The 18,590-nt window shown below is 35.0% G+C and overlaps 2 protein-coding genes across 2 annotated transcripts in view; one reads left to right on the forward strand and one right to left on the reverse strand.

Annotated features, from left to right (window-relative positions):
• LOC145717452 (EF-hand calcium-binding domain-containing protein 13-like) overlaps positions 1-10,103 on the reverse strand; it is a 40,097-nt gene extending 29,994 nt beyond the window's left edge. The window contains exons 1-4 of the mRNA XM_081805958.1: positions 9,947-10,103; positions 7,046-7,186; positions 1,925-2,062; positions 711-854 (exon numbers count right to left, since the gene is read on the reverse strand). Coding sequence (XP_081662084.1) covers positions 711-854; positions 1,925-2,062; positions 7,046-7,186; positions 9,947-10,103 — 580 coding nt within the window. The remainder of the gene's footprint in view (positions 1-710; positions 855-1,924; positions 2,063-7,045; positions 7,187-9,946) is intronic.
• A 2,885-nt stretch (positions 10,104-12,988) lies between these two features.
• On the forward strand, positions 12,989-13,788 carry LOC102738989 (nascent polypeptide-associated complex subunit alpha). The gene is given in 1 exon segment (XM_081804145.1): positions 12,989-13,788. A coding segment is annotated over 1 exon segment (651 nt). The 5' UTR covers positions 12,989-13,008; the 3' UTR covers positions 13,660-13,788.
• Positions 13,789-18,590: the final 4,802 nt, after the last annotated feature.

Raw genomic sequence — 18,590 nt, forward strand, 5'->3', positions numbered from 1 at the left:
GATCAATTTAAAATAGTTTTACCAAGAACCGGTTCCCTTAAAATGAGAAAAAATTTCTAATTATACTATTTGTCTTAATTAAATTTTGATGTATACATTTTACAAATATGATGCCAGATAAACAGAGGGTGCCTCTTCAAAATATTTCCAAGAGAAGGGGTGCCTGGGTGGTTCAGTCAGTTAAGCATCTGACTCTTTTTTTTTTTTCTTTTTAAAGATTTTATTTATTTATTTGACAGAGAGAGACACAGCGAAAGAGGGAACACAAGCAGAGGGGGTGGGAGAGGGAGAAGCAGGCTTCCTGCGGAGCGGGGAGCCCGATGCGGGACTCGATCCCAGGACCCTGGGATCATGACCTGAGCTGAAGGCAGAGACTTAACCATCTGAGCCACCCAGGCGCCCCAAGCATCTGACTCTTGATCTCAGCTCAGGTCTTGATCTCAGGGTCGTGAGTTCAAGCCTTGCACTGGGCTCCACACTGGGTGTGGAGCCTACTTAAAAATGAATGAATGAATGAATAAATAAATAAATAAAATTTCCAAGAGAAAAATATTAATTTTTAATTAGTTCTCAGTATGCCTATGTTCTCATTATGTTTCTAAGACCTAGTTTATCTAAACTATGCATATATAAAACAGATTTCCCAAGCTCACAGTAGAACTAGGACTTCATTAAGCTCAACATAGATTGTTCTTTCAAAAAGGGCTCACCATCAATAGATGCTTGACCCAGAATCTCCTGGAATGTCTTGTTGCTTAATGGAATTCCTGCACTCAAGAGTTGGAAGCTCAGTTCATTTGCAGGCATCTTATCATTTCTGATCTTATCAAGAGTTGTAATCTCTTTAAATAAATCTGTAAATACATGAAGAATAGAGAACAAATGAGGAAGCTGGGGCAAAGCCCTTTCTTAGACTTAACACCCTGACCTGCAGAGAGTAGGTGTATTACAAAAGTTATTCTGAGTTAAAGGGCTTTCAAACATATCAATGGGCTTTGTTTTGAGAAGCCACTTAAACAACAAGCAAAATTTAACATACCCCTTGGCAGCTAAAAGTTGAACTTCTGCAAAATTTTTGTAAAAATTTGCTTTTATTTATTATTTCCCCTCAAAGGTAAAAACTACTACGTGCTCCAATCTTTCATAGACTGTAAGCATTTCAAGCACAGCTAGGTAATGGCTCTTACTTAGAATGAGGTCAGCTAGCAGAAACAGAACGCAGGTAGTTGGAGAAAGAAAAATGAAAATATAAATCTGCTATAGCCTGAAAAACACGTAGTCACACCCTATCCTAGGATTAGAGAGTCTCTCTTACTTAACGCCTACCTAGTAGTTTTAGATGCGCTAGATCTTGTTTTCTTTGTACTTTCTCTTACAATATTTCACTGTAGGTGAGATAAAGAAGCACGTGGGATTTATTAGAGGTGAGAGAAAATTGTATTAGATTCATGGGATACCTTACACTGAAGCATATACTGAGACAAACTGCTTTAAGGAAGCATATACTAGGAATGTAATTCTAAATAATTCATTATAGTCAAAGTACAGATTGAATATGATAAGGAATAAGAAAGCAGATTATAACATCACAATAAAGCAAAGAAAACTTAAGGAAATAAAAGCACAGGGCAAAACAAACTATACTTTAGAAAAAGTAGAATATCACAGAATGATCTTAGAAATTTGTCTTTAATTTTCATTCTTTTTTTTTTTTTTTTTTAAGATTTTATTTATTTGACAGAGAGATAGAGAGAGCACAAGCAGGGGGAGCAGCAGGCAGAGGGAGAGGGAGAAGCAGGCTCCCTGCTGAACAGAGAGCCCGATGTGGGGCTCGATCCCAGGACCCTGGGATCACGACCTGAGCCGAAGGCAGCCGCTTAAAACTGAGCCACCCAGGCGCCCCTCATTCTTTTACTATACTTACTGTTGAATGGTGTTGATGGTTTCGGTGAATTAGTGAAAACACCAATTATATCTTTTACAATCTTTTTATTTTCTGCAAAGTTAAATAAAATAGGGTTTAAATAGATTTCAACCTCATTAAGGCAGGGATCTGGTATTGCTTTAATATAATTTCATTCAGTTTTCAAACTTCTATGACTATAACGCAGAGTAAGAAAAACATTTAGATTGTGAACATGCGTGCTCACACACAAATACTCACACACACAGAAATAAATGTTTTATAAAACAATACTTACCCTTATCCTATGTGATGCATGCTGATATCTTCCAACAAATTCCACATTATTCCATTTCATTTTAAAATGCTATTCGGGACTTAGTAAATTTATTTCACAACCCAGTATTGTGACCCATGGTTTAAAAAAATTACACACAGGTTATATAGTACAAAAATATATACACACCTATAACGAGTATGAGAGAATGCATAGAGCCACTCCCTGCAGAGATGATTTATACAACAAAGACAGCAAAGGAAGAGAAAGAATTAAAAAAAAATTCCTTTGGAAGAAAGTTCTGTTTGGTGAGAAAAGAGAAATTCAACTTGTTTTTACTGTCACTACTCCCTATTTAACCCTGAAGTGAACAAGCAAAAACTATGCATAAAAGAAAATATATAAAATTATTAATCTTTCCAAGTAAGTAAAAACCCTTATAAAACCTAATAGCTGAATTTCAATTTCTTCTGAATTATCCAAACTATCACATAAATATTTCTTATTCTTTGGAGGACAGGGTTCAGGACATACTACCCCCAAAACATTGCAACCTAGCATATTGAATACTTTAAGCTGAAGAAATTTGAGAAATGGAAGGTGCAGTTAGGATTCAGACTTCCCCATCCTCCCTGAAGCAGGTCATAAGACTCTCACGTGAGAGATTCCCTGCTATACCCACAGGAAAGGAGCATCCTTATCTCTGAAGACTGAGGGTTGGAGGGACACCCAGAGGAAACTTGTTAAATTTCCCCCCGTTTACCACCCTTAGCTTATATCATTTTGCCCTATCACATTTTCCACCATTTTCTACTTAACCACTTCTTTGGGTCTTCGTTTCCTTATGTATGCTCCCCTTTCATGTAAAGTTATATTAAATTTGTATGCTTTTCTCTTGTTAATCTGTCTTTTGTTACAGAGCTCTAGCTGAGAACCTAGAAGGGTAGAAGGAAAAGATTTTTTTCCCCACTCCTACAGAAGCCTGCTTCAGGGATCACAGGCTCACAGACTGAATACAGCTGAGATTCAGTCATGTTCATTGTCTTAGGGAGTGTTAGCGTTTTCTTTTCATTTGAATTTAACTATCTTAATATAGGATATGTGCTCTCAAGTTACCCTACAGTCCACATCCCTTCCTTTTGTCTTATACCCAATTCATTTTATTAATTTGCATTATGTGCCTGGCTACTGCAGATATTTGAGTTAGCTGACTCCGGTCTGCTTCAAAAGTTACCCTTCTCTGGAAGCTTATTGTAATTTGTTTAAAGAGCAAATTGGAGCTATTGCACTGTACCTCTTGAAGTGGTGGATAATTTGACCCATCTTTCCTGTTCTTTTTTTTTTTTTTAAGATTTTATTTATTTATTTGTCAGAGAGAGAGAGAGCACAAATACAAGCAAGGAGAGCAGTAGGCAGAGCAGGCAGAGGGAGAAGCAGGTTCCCTGATGAGCAAGAAGCCCGATGAGGGACTCAATCCCAGGACCCTGAGACCATGACCTAAGCCGAAGGCAGACGCTTAATGACTGAGCCACCCAGGCGTCCCCCATCTTTCCTGTTCTAAGCAGTTAGTTTGGCCTTAAGTATTTCCTCATTCCTGAGATTTTTGTAGATTAAAAGTTTTTGTAGAGACTGCTTGCGCAGAAACCTAGAGTTGAAGAAAATATACCAAATGCCTAAATAGAGAGGAAGAATTTCTCCTGAGGCAAAGAGAGAGAAAGAAAGAGAGAGAGGGAATGGGAGGGCTGAGGGAGAGAGAGAATGGAAGTCTGATGGGAAAGAATGAGAATTGCCCTGTGGGAGCACCCCTTTCCCATATCCCTTCCCCACAGATGCAGGATCACCACAGGCTCCATCCACTAGGTGTCAGTAGAAACACAATGCAAGGGAGTTTTAAAAGCTCTTCCTCTATCTCCTACATTATGGTATGACCTTGGAATGGGAGAGGGTGCCAGCAATGAACCAGCCTAGATATCTGGATCAACCCTCCTACTAAAAACAACTAAAAATTCTAAGTAAAATTATTGCTTTAAAATGACCTTAAATCCATCAATCTGCTGCCAAGAAAGTAAGAAACTTCCAGGCCAAACAAGTAATGGAAGGCTGTAACCCAGAAACACCGCAACAGTTTTTCACCCAGAGTATTTGCCAAAGACAAAACAAAAACAAAGCAACATTGGATGAACTTTAGTTTGTATTTTCAAAGGTCAGACAAAGCCTAGGTTTCTCCCAAACTGGAGGGTTTATCCTCGACTTACAGAAATGTTTCTCTAGATTTCAATACCTAGAGAAAATATCAAGAATAAGAAAAAGTTCCTCCTTTATAGATAATTTGACTTTTCTCTCTAGCTACCTTTAAGATTTTCTTTCCTTCTGGTAGGCTGCAGTTTCATCATGATAAACCTATGTATGGATGGATTTCCTTTCATCCTATGTGGGATTCATTGGACTTCTTGAATTGGTAGGTTTAGGTCTTTCTCATTCTAGAAAATTCTCAGCTATAGTTCTCCAAATATTTTCTCTGCAACCATTCTGTCTCTTCTCCCCTGAATGGATATATATCATGTCTTTTCATTTTTTCTTTTTTTAGCTTTACTGAGATATAATTGACATATAACATTATATTAATTATAATGTAAGTGTAAAGTATATAACATTGTAATCTGATATACATATATATTTCAAACCAATTACTGCAATAAGTAGCCTTTTCATTCTGCCTTCCTCTAAGCCTCTTTCTTGTATTCTATTTCTCTTTCTATGCTACATTTTGTATCATTTCTTCAAACTATTTTGCAGTTCATATTTCTTCACCTATGTTTAATCTGCTGACATTATTGTCCACTAATCAATTTTAATTGCTACTTTTTTAATTTCTAGAAGTCCTATTTCGTTCTTTCAAATTTTAGTTTCCCTCACATGGTTCCAAATTTATCTTTTTTTTCTTCAGAAGAATAAGAATACAGGAAGAGTGAAATCAAAAGAATGGAAAATATATATATATCTAAAAAATATAGTTAATAATACTGTATTGCATATTTGAAGATTGCTAAGAGAGCAAATCTTAAAATTTCTTAACACAAGAAAAAGTCTTTGTAACTATGTATGGTGACAGATATTAACTAGACTTATTATTGTGGTCATTTCATAATATATATATGAAATATATATTAAAATGTCACAAAATAAGCTTAAACAAATCGTGGAGAAGAAAATGATTAAGATAAAAACAAAAATTGAGGAAACAGTCAACAAACACACAATAGAGAGGATCAGAAAGCTGAGAATTAATTAAGAGTTATTAAAATTGACAAACCATTAGCATAGATGATCTAAAAAGAAAAAAGAACCAATATGAGGAATAAGATGGGAGCATTACCACAGATGCTGCAAATATTACAAAACTACTAAGCGCTTATTATTATTATTATTTTTTTTTTTAAGATTTTATTTATTTATTTGACAGAGAGAGACACAGCAAGAGAGGGAATACAAGCAGTGGGAGTGGGAGAGGGAGAAGCAGGCTTCCTGCCGAGCAGGGAGCCCGATGCGGGGCTCGATCCCAGGACCTGGAATCATGACCTGAGCCGAAGGCAGACGCTTAACGACTGAGCCACTCAGGCGCCCCCTAAGCGCTAATTATTAAAAACTTAATAGCACTATAGCGATAATTTTTCATATGAAAAGGACAACCTCTTTGAAAAAACAACCTTAGCAAAATTTGACTCAAGAATAAACAGAAGGGCGCCTGGGTGGCTCAGTTGGTTAAGCAACTGCCTTCAGCTCGGGTTATGATCCTGGAGTCCCGGGATCGAGTCCCATATCGGGCTCCCTGCTCGGCGGGGGGTCTGCTTCTCCCTCTCTCTTCCCTCTCGTGCTCTCTGTCTCTCATTCTCTCTCTCAAATAAATAAATAAAATCTTAAAAACAAAACAAAACAAAACAGAAAACCTAAGTAATCCTATGGCATGAAAGAAGATGAATGAGTAATCAAAAACCTACCCAAAAAGAAATATCAAGGCTCAAACGACTGTGTTGGTGAATACCATGAGACATGAAAAGAATATGCAATTCCAATGTTACCCAAACTATACCAAATTTAGAAAAAAGAGAAAATACTTTTCAAATTATGAGGATAATCTGACACTGAAGCCTGACAATAGTAGTATGAGAAAATACCAGGTTAGTCTTACTCACAGAGATGTAGAAATCGTAAACAAAGTATTAGAAAAATGAACCCAGCAATATGTAAAAAGGATAATATATCATGACCAAAATGGGTTTTTCCAAAATTTTAAGTTTCATTTAATATTTAAAAATTCAATATAATTCACCACACTCATAGATTACAAGAAAAACTCCTATGAGCTATCTAAACAGATGCATAAAAATTGTTTGGGAAATTCATGATAAACCAAATAAATATAAATTCAATCCTTTAGCAAGAAAGGAATAGAAGGCTATTTCTTCAGTCTGGTGAACATCATTTATGAAAATACCACAGTAAATATTACATTTATTGGTGGAGCTCTGTTTGTAAGAATTACCCTATCTCTGGAATCCAGGGTTGGGGAACTGGAAGAGCAGGGTTCTATCATATTTATTATTGTGACCATCATAATCTAATAAAGGAGTATCTGGTTTTGAAACATGGATAACAAGACTACTTGCTTCTATTCGTCTCCTCCAAATAAAGAATATCCATACACTTTCCAAAAAGGTTCTAACAGTTCACAGTGACCAATATATAAACATTATTTCTATAACAACCTTCCTAAGCATACAGTATTATTATTCTTTAAAAAAAATTAGCTTGTGTGAACATGTATACTCTAAACAGGAAACCCGTGAGGTAACTCAAGTACTTACCGTCTGTTGCACAGTTCAGTAACGCCTCAGGTTTTTCTTTACTTAAAAGTTTCTCCAGGCTCTCCAAGGGAGATAAAAGGTCTTTAACTTCAACTTTCCCATCAAAGACACTATTAACAATGTTAGATGCATCTTCTATTTCTATATAGAGAAGTGACAAAACGTAAAGATATTTAGTTGGTCAGTCTATCCAGATAAGCACTTCACAACTTGATTTGGGTGAAATGTATTCATTTTCTTGAAAACACAGTCTTGAGGGTTTTGCCTCTCTGAAATATTCTCCAAACTGAGAGCTCCACATAATTTATAGGTTTAAATGCTTATATTAGAAAACAAGAAACACTGCTCCTCATCTAGCTCCCTGCTCAGCGGGGAGCCTGCTTCTCCCTCTCCCTCTGCTGCTCCCCCTGCTTGTGTGCTCTTACGCGCTCTCTCTCAAATAAATAAATAAAATCTTAAAAAAAAAAAACCAAGAAATACTGAAATATTTTACTATATTAGTTCAACTCATGAAGCTAAACAAAAACAACAAAATATCAAAATGATCCCAAAGAAAACAGTGCCATTATTGTGAGGGGGGAGGAAGCAGCCCTTTCTGTCTTCATCCAAATGTTTGGAAAGAATGACAGTGTTGTTGATAAGATGCCAATGATTTGGTGCTTTATTAGCTTAGTTTTATTATTCATTTATATATTTTAATCTCCTTTGTATCCAAGTTATGATGATCTTCTTTTTTATGTCCTATTTTTTTCCCCTTCATCATATTTCCTAAAGCATTCTCTATTAATCTTTTGAAAGAACAAAGTTTTGGTTACATGAGTAATTTCTTTTGTGTGTGTGTGTTCTATTTCACTAACTTCTACCTTCAACTTTATTAGCTCCTGACTAGTACTTTTTGGGGGGATTGTTTTTGCTGTTTTGTTATGTTGCTGGTAAGCTTCATGAGTTGAACATTTAAGAAAAATTATTTTCAATGTTTCTTTTCTCTTTTTTTATGTTCATTTAGCCAGCATATAGTACATCATTAGTTTCTGATGTAGTGTTCAACGATTCAATAGTTGCATATAACACCCAGTGCTCATCACAACACGTGCCCTCCTTAATACCCATCACCCAGTTGCCTCATCCCCCCACCCCCTCCACTCTGTAACCCTCAGTTTGTTTCTCGGAGTCCAGAGTTTCTCATGGTTTGTCTTTCTTGTTTTCTAATAAAAGCATTTAATACTATAAAATATCCTGTAAGATTGTTTTGGCCACAGTTTACATTATTTTGATATGTAGTGCTTTCAATGTAATCATTTCTAAAAATTCTTACTTTCAGGTTTCTTTTATTCTTCAACCAAAGAATTACTTAGAAGACCATTTGTTTTTAGTCTTAAAAGCAACATTTTTCTATATTCTCATTCCAAATTCTTTTAATTTCCAAATTAAAAGTAACATTGCAAATTCTTTTAACTTCCAAATTAAAAGTAATTTTAATGTTACTACATGATGGTCAGACTATGTGTTCTGAACGACTTCTGATTTTTAGAATTCATTGAAATTTTTCTTTGTGACTTAAATACATCATCTATTTTTGTGATTGTTCCATAAGCATTTGAAAAGAATGTGTATTCTAAGTCTTTAGGATACAAAGTATTATATAATCTGTTTCTTAAGTCAAGTTTATTAATATTGTCATTTCAATCTCAATCTCTTTCTCAATTTCTTTCAATTAATCTCTCATCTTTCTATTTAGAATTATGTGAGAAACAAGACAGAGGATCATAGGGGAAGGGAGGGAAAAATGAAACAAGACAAAACCGGAGAGGGAGACAAACCATAAGAGACTCTTAATCTCAGGAAACAAACTGAGGGTTGCTGGAGTGGAGGGGGGTGGGAGGGATGGAGTGGCTGGGTGATAAACATTGGGGAGGGTATGTGCTATGGTGAATGCTGTGAATTGTGAGACTGATGAATCACAGACCTGTACCTCTGAAACAAATAATACATTATATGTTAAAAAAAAAAAAAAAGAAAAAGAAGATAGTAGGAAGGGTAAAATGAAGGGGGGGATATTGGAGGGGGAGACGAACCATGAGAGACTATGGACTCTGAGAAACAAACTGAGGGTTTTAGAGGGGAGGGGGGTGGGGGATGGGTTAGCGCAGTGATGGGTATTAAGGAGGGCACGTATTGAATGGAGCACTGGGTGTTATAGACAAACAATGAATCATGGAACACTACATCAAAATAAATAAATAAATAAATAAATAATAGAATTATGTGCTCACCTGAAAAAACATATAAATACAGTGTTATGGGCATTAGTAGAAATCTAATTTACATAAAGCATTGTGTGCTATTCATTTATTCTATTTTTTCCTTTCTTCATGAAACCATATTATTACTGAGGTCTCTCTCTGGTGCAAATATAAATCTAGTTATTGTTAGGATGTGTGATATATATGGACCATGTTTTAGTCAACCATTTCCCTAATGATGGACACCTATGTTGCTTTCATTTCTATCCTCCCATAGTATTGCAGGGAGCACCCTTGTACATGTCTCTACAAGAAACTTCTCTGGGCTATTAATCTAAAAACAGAATTACTGGGCCATAAGAAACATGCATACTTATTTGACAAGTACTGCTAGGTTGCAATCTGGAATGCTGTACCATTTTACCTACTCACCAGCAATTTGTGAGTATTTCCAATTCTCTTCATATACATATTTAGCTATTTGGGTTTCACCTCCTGTACTGACTTCTTAGATCCTTACTTATTTTTCCAATTGATTTTTTTTCTTTCTACTGCTGATTTGTGGAATTTCCTTATATTTTGAGATATTAATCTTTTGTTAATTATCTTGTGATTGTCTTCTTATAGTCTGTTATATATTTTAGAGTCCTTCATTTACCAGAAATCCTTAATTTTGATGTAATTACATCCTTTTTCACCCTATGGTTGTGCTTTGGGGGAGTAGTATTTTTAAGAAGGCATCCACAACCATAAGGCACAATATTTTTTCTTACATTTTCTTCTATCAGCTGTATAGTTTTACCTTTGAGATCCATTTTCATATACATTTGATTCTTGAAAGTTATTTCTGTATACGGTATGAAGTAGGGATTCTACTCTGTTTTCTCCCACATAGTAAGCCAATTTTCTCAAATCATATACTAAATATCTTTTCCCCCACTGACTAATGATGTCATCTCAATCACATTCCAAGGTCCCATTAATAGGAGTCTCTGTTGGTCTATATTATGATGCATTGGTCTATTTGTAACACTACATATTTTTTTTTAATTTTTTTTTTTAAAGATTTTATTATTTATTTGACAGAGAGAGAGATAGCGAGAGCAGGAACACAAGCAGGGGGAGTGGGAGAGCGAGAAGCAGGCTTCCTGCCGAGCAGGGAGCCCGATGTGGGACTCGATCCCAGGACCCTAGGATCATGACCTGAGCCGAAGGCAGACGCTTAACGACTGAGCCACCCAGGCGCCCTATTTGTAACACTATATTAAAGTAGCATTATAATATGTAATAATATCTGATAAAGTAAGTTCCTCTTCATTATTTTTTCAAAAGGGTCTTAGCTATTCATAGACCTATAATCTTCCAAAAAAATATAAAATTATTTTGTCAAGGTTCCCACCTATCCTGAGATAGTGAGTGAAAATGCATTCAAAGTGCAGATTAATTTAGAGAGAATCCACTGATTTTAATACTCTTTAAAACCCCAGGGTGAGGACTATAATTCTCAATCTCAATGTCTGTGGTCCAAGGCTGTTTTAGTATCTCCATGATAGAACTGTGACTGAAAAAGTTAACCATTTAGCTAAAGTTTTTGACAAAGAACTAGAGAGTAAATGTAAAAATAATAATAATAATAAAATGAGAAAATAAGAAAGAACACAAGAGGGCAAAAGTCACTAGAGGTGATTAAAAAACCCAAATCTGATTACTTTGATAATAAAATGGATAAACCTGTCAGCAGTGATAAAGAAAAAAGAGAGAACGGAGCAATAAAACACACAAAAAGGAAGAAATAGAGGTAACAGAGATTTTTAAAGTAATTCAAGGGGCGCATGGGTAGCTCCGTCGGTTAAGTGTCCAACTCTTGATTTTGGCTCAGGTCATGATCTCAGGGTCATGGGATGGAGCCCCGAGTGGGGCTCCACGCTCAGTGGGGAGTCTGCTTCAAAGATTCACTTCCTCTCCCCCTCCCCTCACTCTCTCTCTCTCAAATAAATAAATCTTTCTAAAAAAGTATATGAAAATTTTGTGTTCATATGTTTGAAAACCTAGACTTTAAAAAAATATACTAATCAACTATGTTTAAATGAGAAAATGGGGGAAAAAGGGGCTTGGTAGAGTATATATAAAATATATATAATTTAGGGACTCCTGGGTGGCTCAGTTGGTTAAGCATCTGCCTTCGGCTCAGGTCATGATCCCAGGGTACTGGGATTGAGTCTCGCATGGGGCTCCTTGCTCAGCGGGGAGCCTGCTTCTCCCTCTACCTGCTACTCCCCCTGCTTGTGCTCTCTCTCTCTTTCTAATAAATAAATAAATTAAATATTTAAATATATATATATATAATTTATACACACACATACCTATATATACACCAGCCAAAAAAAAATGAAGTTTCTGTTCATATTCATTTCAAATTCCATACTTACTTTGGCACTCGATAAATTCATCACTGTTGTTCAATGCTCTGATAAAATCCTTAAAATTCACCACTTCATCTTTTTTTTAAAAAAAAAAAAAGAGAAAGAATTTAGATATTCTTGTAAAGAAGACTATTTGATGTTATAAAACCAGAGCTATAAACACAAAAATAACAGGGAGGACTGGCAATCCTACTGTGATGTACATGATATGCAGATTAGACCTGAAATAAAGCTGTCGGAGATATACTCTGAAAATCAATTCCTTCAATATAAACCCATCAATCAAAAGAAAAGAAAATACATTTTTAATTTTCTTTTAAAAGATATAAAGGGGATATATCTTCTTAGGTATATAGGGTGAAACTTCTGAAATACTCAAGCTTTGCTATTTTAAATTAAAATAATTACTCACCAATAGGATTAGTATTATCCAAAGCTTCCTTTATTTTATCATCTGTTAGATAGATTCTGATGACATTCAAATTTTGCTGAAGGTCAGGAATGGCTGTAATTTCATTTTTGTGAATGGTGATGTTGTAAAATTGACTTTTATCTCCTGAGAAGAGATAATCACCTCCAATTAGAGAGGACTTTTCATGTTTCTCCTTTATGTTTTAAAGATAAGTGGGAAAAATTATTCCAATATATAAAATTACACTTAAAAGACAGTATTTGTATTTATCTATGGACTGCTCTGTTCCTAAAATAATTTAAAATAGGCAACAATACTCATATGTGGAATTTAAGAAACAAAACAGAGGAGCATAGGGGAAGGGAGGGAAAAATAAAACAAGATAAAATCAGAGATGAAGACATACCATAAGAGACTCTTAATCATAGGAAACAAACTGAGGGTTGCTGGAGGGGAAGGGGGCAGGGGATGGGGTAACCAGGTGATGGACATTAAGGAGGGCACGTGATGTAATGAGCACTGGGTATTCTTTTTTTTTCTTATAAATTATTTGCTTCAGGCGTATAGGTCTGTGATTCATCAGTCCTACACAATTCACAGCGCTCACCATAGCACATACCCTCCCCAATGTCCATCACCCAGCCACCATGTGTGTGTATATATTTATACACACACACACACCACATCTTCTTTATCCATTCATCTGTTGATGGACATCCAGGCTCTTTCCATAGTTTGGCTATTGTGGACATTGCTGCTATAAACATTGGGGTGCAGGTGCCCCTTCGGATCACTACATTTGTATCTTTGGGGTAAATACCCTTCTCTAAGACTGATGAATCAGCTCTTTCTGCCGCCATCTTGGTTCCGCGTTCCCCTCACAAAATGCCTGGTAAAGCCACAGAAACCGTTCCTGTTACAGAACAGGAGTTGCCACAGTCCCAGGCTGAGACAGGGTCTGGAACAGAATCTGACAGTGATGATGACTCATTACCAGAGCTTGAGGAACAGGATTCCACACAGGCAACCACATAACAAGCCCAGCTGGCAGCAGCCGCTGAAATCAATGAAGAACCAGTCAGCAAAGCAAAACAGAGCTGGAGTGAAAAGAAGGTACAGAAGGCTATGTCCAAACTGGGTCTTCGACAGGTTACAGGGGTTACAAGAGTCACTATCTGGAAATCTGAGAATATCCTCTTTGTCATCACAAAACCAGATGTCTACAAGAGCCCAGCTTCAGATACCTACGTAGTTTTGGGGGAAGCCACGATCGAGGATTTATCTCAGCAAGCACAACTAGCAGCTGCTGAGAAATTCAAAGTTCAAGGTGAAGCTGTCTCAAACATTCAAGAAAACACACAGACTCCAACTATGCAAGAGGAGAGTGAAGAGGAAGAGGTTGATGAAACCGGTGAAGAGGGTAAGGACATAGAACTGGTCATGTCACAAGCAAATGCGTCAAGAGCAAAGGCAGTCCGAGCCCTGAAGAACAACTGTAATGATATTGTAAATGCTATTATGGAATTAACAATGTAACCATCTGAAAACGAGGACTTTTTTTGGTGTTTCAAAAGAATAACTGCAGCTTGATTTGAAATTTGTACTGTTTCTATCATTAATAAAGTTATGGCTTCTTGTTGGATGAAAAAAAAAGACTCATGAATCACTGACCTCTACCTCTGAAACTAATAATATACTATATATTAATTAATTGAATTTAAATTTTAAAATAAGAAACCCCCCCAAAAAAGAGAGATATAATAGATAAACACTAAACAAAAGACAGCAGTGTAGCTACACAAATATGACAAAGTAGACCTTATGTGAAGAGGAATTTTTAGAGATAAAGAGAAACATTTCATAATGATGTTTTAGATGGACATAACAATTCTAAATTTGTATGTACTTAGTGACAGTCTGAAAAACATGTATTACAAAACTGAAAGAACTAAACAGAGAGATGGATATTATAATGTGAAATATGTAAGTGCACCAAGAATAATTATTTTCATATATTGCCTATGGATGATTTGATAAACTTTCTGTAAAATAATTTAGCAATATCAATTAAAAGCTTTATTTTAAATAAAATAAGATAGGTGACAATAAGTACACATAAATGTATAAATGTAAGTAAGGAAATTGGGGGAAAGGAACAAAGGAGCAACAAAAATAAGACAAAAGAGAGCAATAGACAAAGTACATTACATAAGGTCATATATATAAATTTTGCAATACCAAATGTGTACATCTAACAAGAGCTTTCTTGTAAGCAAAAACTTAAAGAATTAAAGGTAGGAATAGATGAGCCCACAATCAGAGCTGCAGATTTGAACACCTTGCACTTAGTAATTAATAGAACAAGTAGAATAAACATCAGTAAGAATTAGAATATTCAACCAAACTAGCAAAAAATCTAACCTAATGGATATTTATAGAACACTACCCAACAACTACAGAATATACATTCTTTCAAGTGCACATGGAATATTCACCTAGATAGACCACATGCTAGTCTTTAAAACAAATCTAATCAATTTAAAAGCTTTTAAATTGTGCAAAATAAATTCTCTGACAAAGGTTATTAAATTAGAAACCAGTAACAAGAAGATACCTAGAAATTGTCCAAATATTTGGAAATTAAATAGTACATTTCTAAACAGCTCATATTTCAAAAAGCTATCACAAGGTAAATTAGAAAATATTTTAAATAAGTTATGATCAAAGCATAACATATAAAATTTTGTGAGATGCAGTAAAAGTGCTCAGAGGGAAATCTGTAGCTTTAAATGTTGGAAAGGCATAAAATCTGTGGTATAAAAAGTACTGGTATTAAATTCTTTTTTTTAAATTCCTTTTTATAGTTGTACAATATAGAAGCTATAGTTTAACTAATCTCCAATGTTTACACTTTAAGTATTTTCCATAATTTTGCAATTTCAAATAATTCTGTAATGAATAACCTTATGCATCTGTATTTTCACATTGGTGCAGGGTATCTTCAGGGAAAATTCCTAGAAGTGGAATTGCTGAGTCAAAAGATAAATGCATGTATAGTTTTGTTAGACATTGCCAAATTCCCTCCAGAAGAATGGTAGTATTTTACATGCTCATGAGTTATAGATAAATGCCTTTTTCTCTACAACCTGACAAACAGAATATGTTGTCAAGGTTTTCAATTTTTGTCAGTCTAATGGGTGAGAAATTGCATCTCTATTTTAGTTTGCATATTTCTTTTTTTTTTTTGCATATTTCTTATTATAAGTAAAATCGAACATCTCTTAATATGTTCATGGGCCATTTTATATCTTTTTTATGATTTGTATATCCATGACTTTTGCCCGCTTTTCTGTATTTCTTCTGTGATATATATTGCAAATAGTTTCTCCCATTTTGTTATTTGTTCTTTGACTTTACCTATGCTATTGTATTAATAGACAAAATTTGGGGTTTTTAAAATGTTTTCAAAGACCGATGTCAAAGAGCTTACTGCCTATGTTTTCTTCTAGAAGTTTTGTGGTTTCAAGGCTTATATGCAAGTCTTTAATTCATTTTGAGCTAATTTTTGTGCATGGTCTAAGATAGCAGTCCAGTTTCATTCTTTTGCATACAGCTGTCCAGTTTTCCCAGCACCACTTATCAAAGAGTCTGTCATTTCCAATTGTATATTCTTGGCTGCTCTGTCATGAACACATTGACCAAATATGCAAGGGCTTATTTCTGCACTCTCTGTTCTGTTCCATTGATCTATGTGTCTGTTTTTATGCCAGTACCATACAGTTTTTATTACTATGGCTTTGTAATAAAGTTTGAAATCAGAAAGTAGGGTGGCTCTAGCTTTGTTCTTTCTCAAGATTGCTTTGGCTATTCAAGGTCTTCTGTGGTTCCATACAAATTTTAGGATTATTTGTTTTAGGTCTGTGAAAAATGCCACTGGAATTTTGATAGGGATTACAATGAGTGTGTAGATTGCTTTGGGTAGTATGGATATTTTAACAATATTTGTCTTTCCAATCCCTGAGCATGGAATATCTTTCCATTTGTTTGTGTCATCTTCAATTTCTTTTGTCAGTGTCTTATAGTTTTCAGTGTACAGGTCTTTCACCTCCTTGGTTAAATTTTTTATTCTTTTTGGTGCAATTATAATGGGATAGCTTTCTTAATATCTTTTTCTGATAGTTTATTAGTGAATAGAATGCAACTGGTTTTTCTATATTGATTTTATATTCTACAACTTTATGGAATTTGTTTATTAGTTCTAAGTTTTTTTGGTAGGGCCTTTAGTTTTCTATATATAATGTCATATTATCTGCAAATAGTAACCATTTTACTTCTTTCTTTCCAATTTGGATGCCTTTTATTTCTTTTTTTTGTCTAATTGTCCTCAGTAGGACTTCTAATACTATGAATAAAAGCTGAATAAAAGTGGTGAGAAAAATTACAGCATAGGGAATACAGTCAATAATACTGTAATACCATTTTGTGGTGACAGATGGTAACTACACTTCCCATGGGTAGAACTAAGTAATACACAGAATTGTTGAATCATTATGATGTACACCTGAAACTAATACAACACTGCATGTTAACTGTACTTCAATAAATAAAACAAAATTAAAAAGTGACAAGAATGGGCATCCTTGTCTTGTTCCTGATCTTAGAAGAAAAGCTTTCAGTTTTTCACCATTGAGTATGATGTTAGCTGTGGCCTTGTCATATATGGCCTTCATTATGTTGATGTATGTCCTCTCTATACCCACTTTGTTGAGAGTTTTTATCATAAATGGATGTTATCTATCATAAAATCATATTTGGCAGTTTCTATCAATTTAAATATACACTTACCATATATCCCAGCAATCCTATTTCTTGGTATTCAACTAAGAGATATGAAAATATATGTACACACAAAAACCTGTACATAAATGTTTATTTACTTATTTTTTTGACAGAGACACAACGAGAGAGGGAACACAAGCAGGGGGAGTGGGAGAGGGAGAAGCAGGCTTCCCACCAAGCAGTGAGCCTGATGCAGGGCTCGATCCCAGGACCCTGGGATCATGACCTGAGCCGAAGGCAGATGCTTAACGATTGAGCCACCCAGGCGCCCCTGTACATAAATGTTTAGAAGCTTCATTCATAATCACCAAAACCCAGAAACAATTCAATAGTCTATCAATTGGTAAATGGATAAATTGTACATTCATATAATGGAATAATACTCATCAATAAAATTAAACAAATTACATGCAAAAAGTTAATGAATATAAAGTATAATATGCTATGTGAAAGAAGCCAGACTCAAATGAGCTTCTTATGTTATGATTTCATTTATGTGACATTCTAGAAAAGGCAAAACTTTAGAGTCAAAGAACAGATCTGTGGATACCAGGAATGAGGGTTAGGGGAGGCGATGGACTATAAAAAGACATAAAGGAATGTCTGGGGTGATAAATTCTATGTGCTATTTAGTAATGGTTACATGACATTATTTTCAAGAATTCAAAGAACAGTACACCTAACAGGTGATTTTACTATATATAAGTTACAGTGTAATAAACATAAATTTGCCCTAAAACAATGTAGTCAAGAGAGTGGCTGAGGATACATTAAAAACAAAAAAGATAGGCATAAAATCCACTTTGCTAGGTTTGTAAAAAGTTCTAAAAATTATTTTCTAATCATTTATAATTTTCCAATAAATTTAAGTCAGGTATACCTAGAGAATAATCTCAGAGAATAATACATAATCTAGTAATTTTCTAGCACTACTAGAGTAAAACTACCCACAATTCTGAGTTTGGGGAAAGCTGAGCAGTCTTTGCCATATAATCTGGACAAAAATTATATAACCCAATACTGTATTGTTTTATCTTCATATTGTTTCTTACTCACCTGTGTTTTAACTATCTGTTCCTGTGTTGTCTTACCATGAAAACCACTGCCTGTCCTTCCAGATATAGGCAGTGGATACATATTAAGTAAAACTCACCTGCGACTTTAGGAATTCTCAATGTATTACAGAACTTAGTTAAAAATTCTTGAATGGTAATCTTGCCATTTTCTGTAATGCAAAGTAAAGTTTGGCTGAAAGAGTTACTGATTCTGAATTAATATGTCAGAAGCTAATAGTCAAATTATAATAAAAGTGAAAAGCCTAGGAGTCAGCCTATACTATTCCTTCTTCCTTAACTTCTGCATTAACTTCTGCATCTTTAATTACTTCCAGATACTTCTTGAATGTATCACTATGCTAGTAAATGCCTGTGCTATTCCAACAGCATCGTTAAAACTCTATGCCATTAGTCTCATTTCTCTACATTTATTTTCTGCAGTGCAGCAAGAGAGGTCTTTGTCTTTAAAAAAAAAAATCTGGTTACTCCTCTGAATAAAACCCTTCAGTAGCTCCTACTTGCCCCAAAACTACAAAAAAACCCAAAAACAAACAAACAAAAAAACACATCATG

The sequence above is a fragment of the Leptonychotes weddellii genome, chromosome 15, assembly GCF_054177405.1.
Source record: "Leptonychotes weddellii isolate Sample4059 chromosome 15, ASM5417740v2, whole genome shotgun sequence".
In the NCBI taxonomy this organism is placed as follows: Eukaryota; Metazoa; Chordata; class Mammalia; order Carnivora; family Phocidae; genus Leptonychotes; species Leptonychotes weddellii.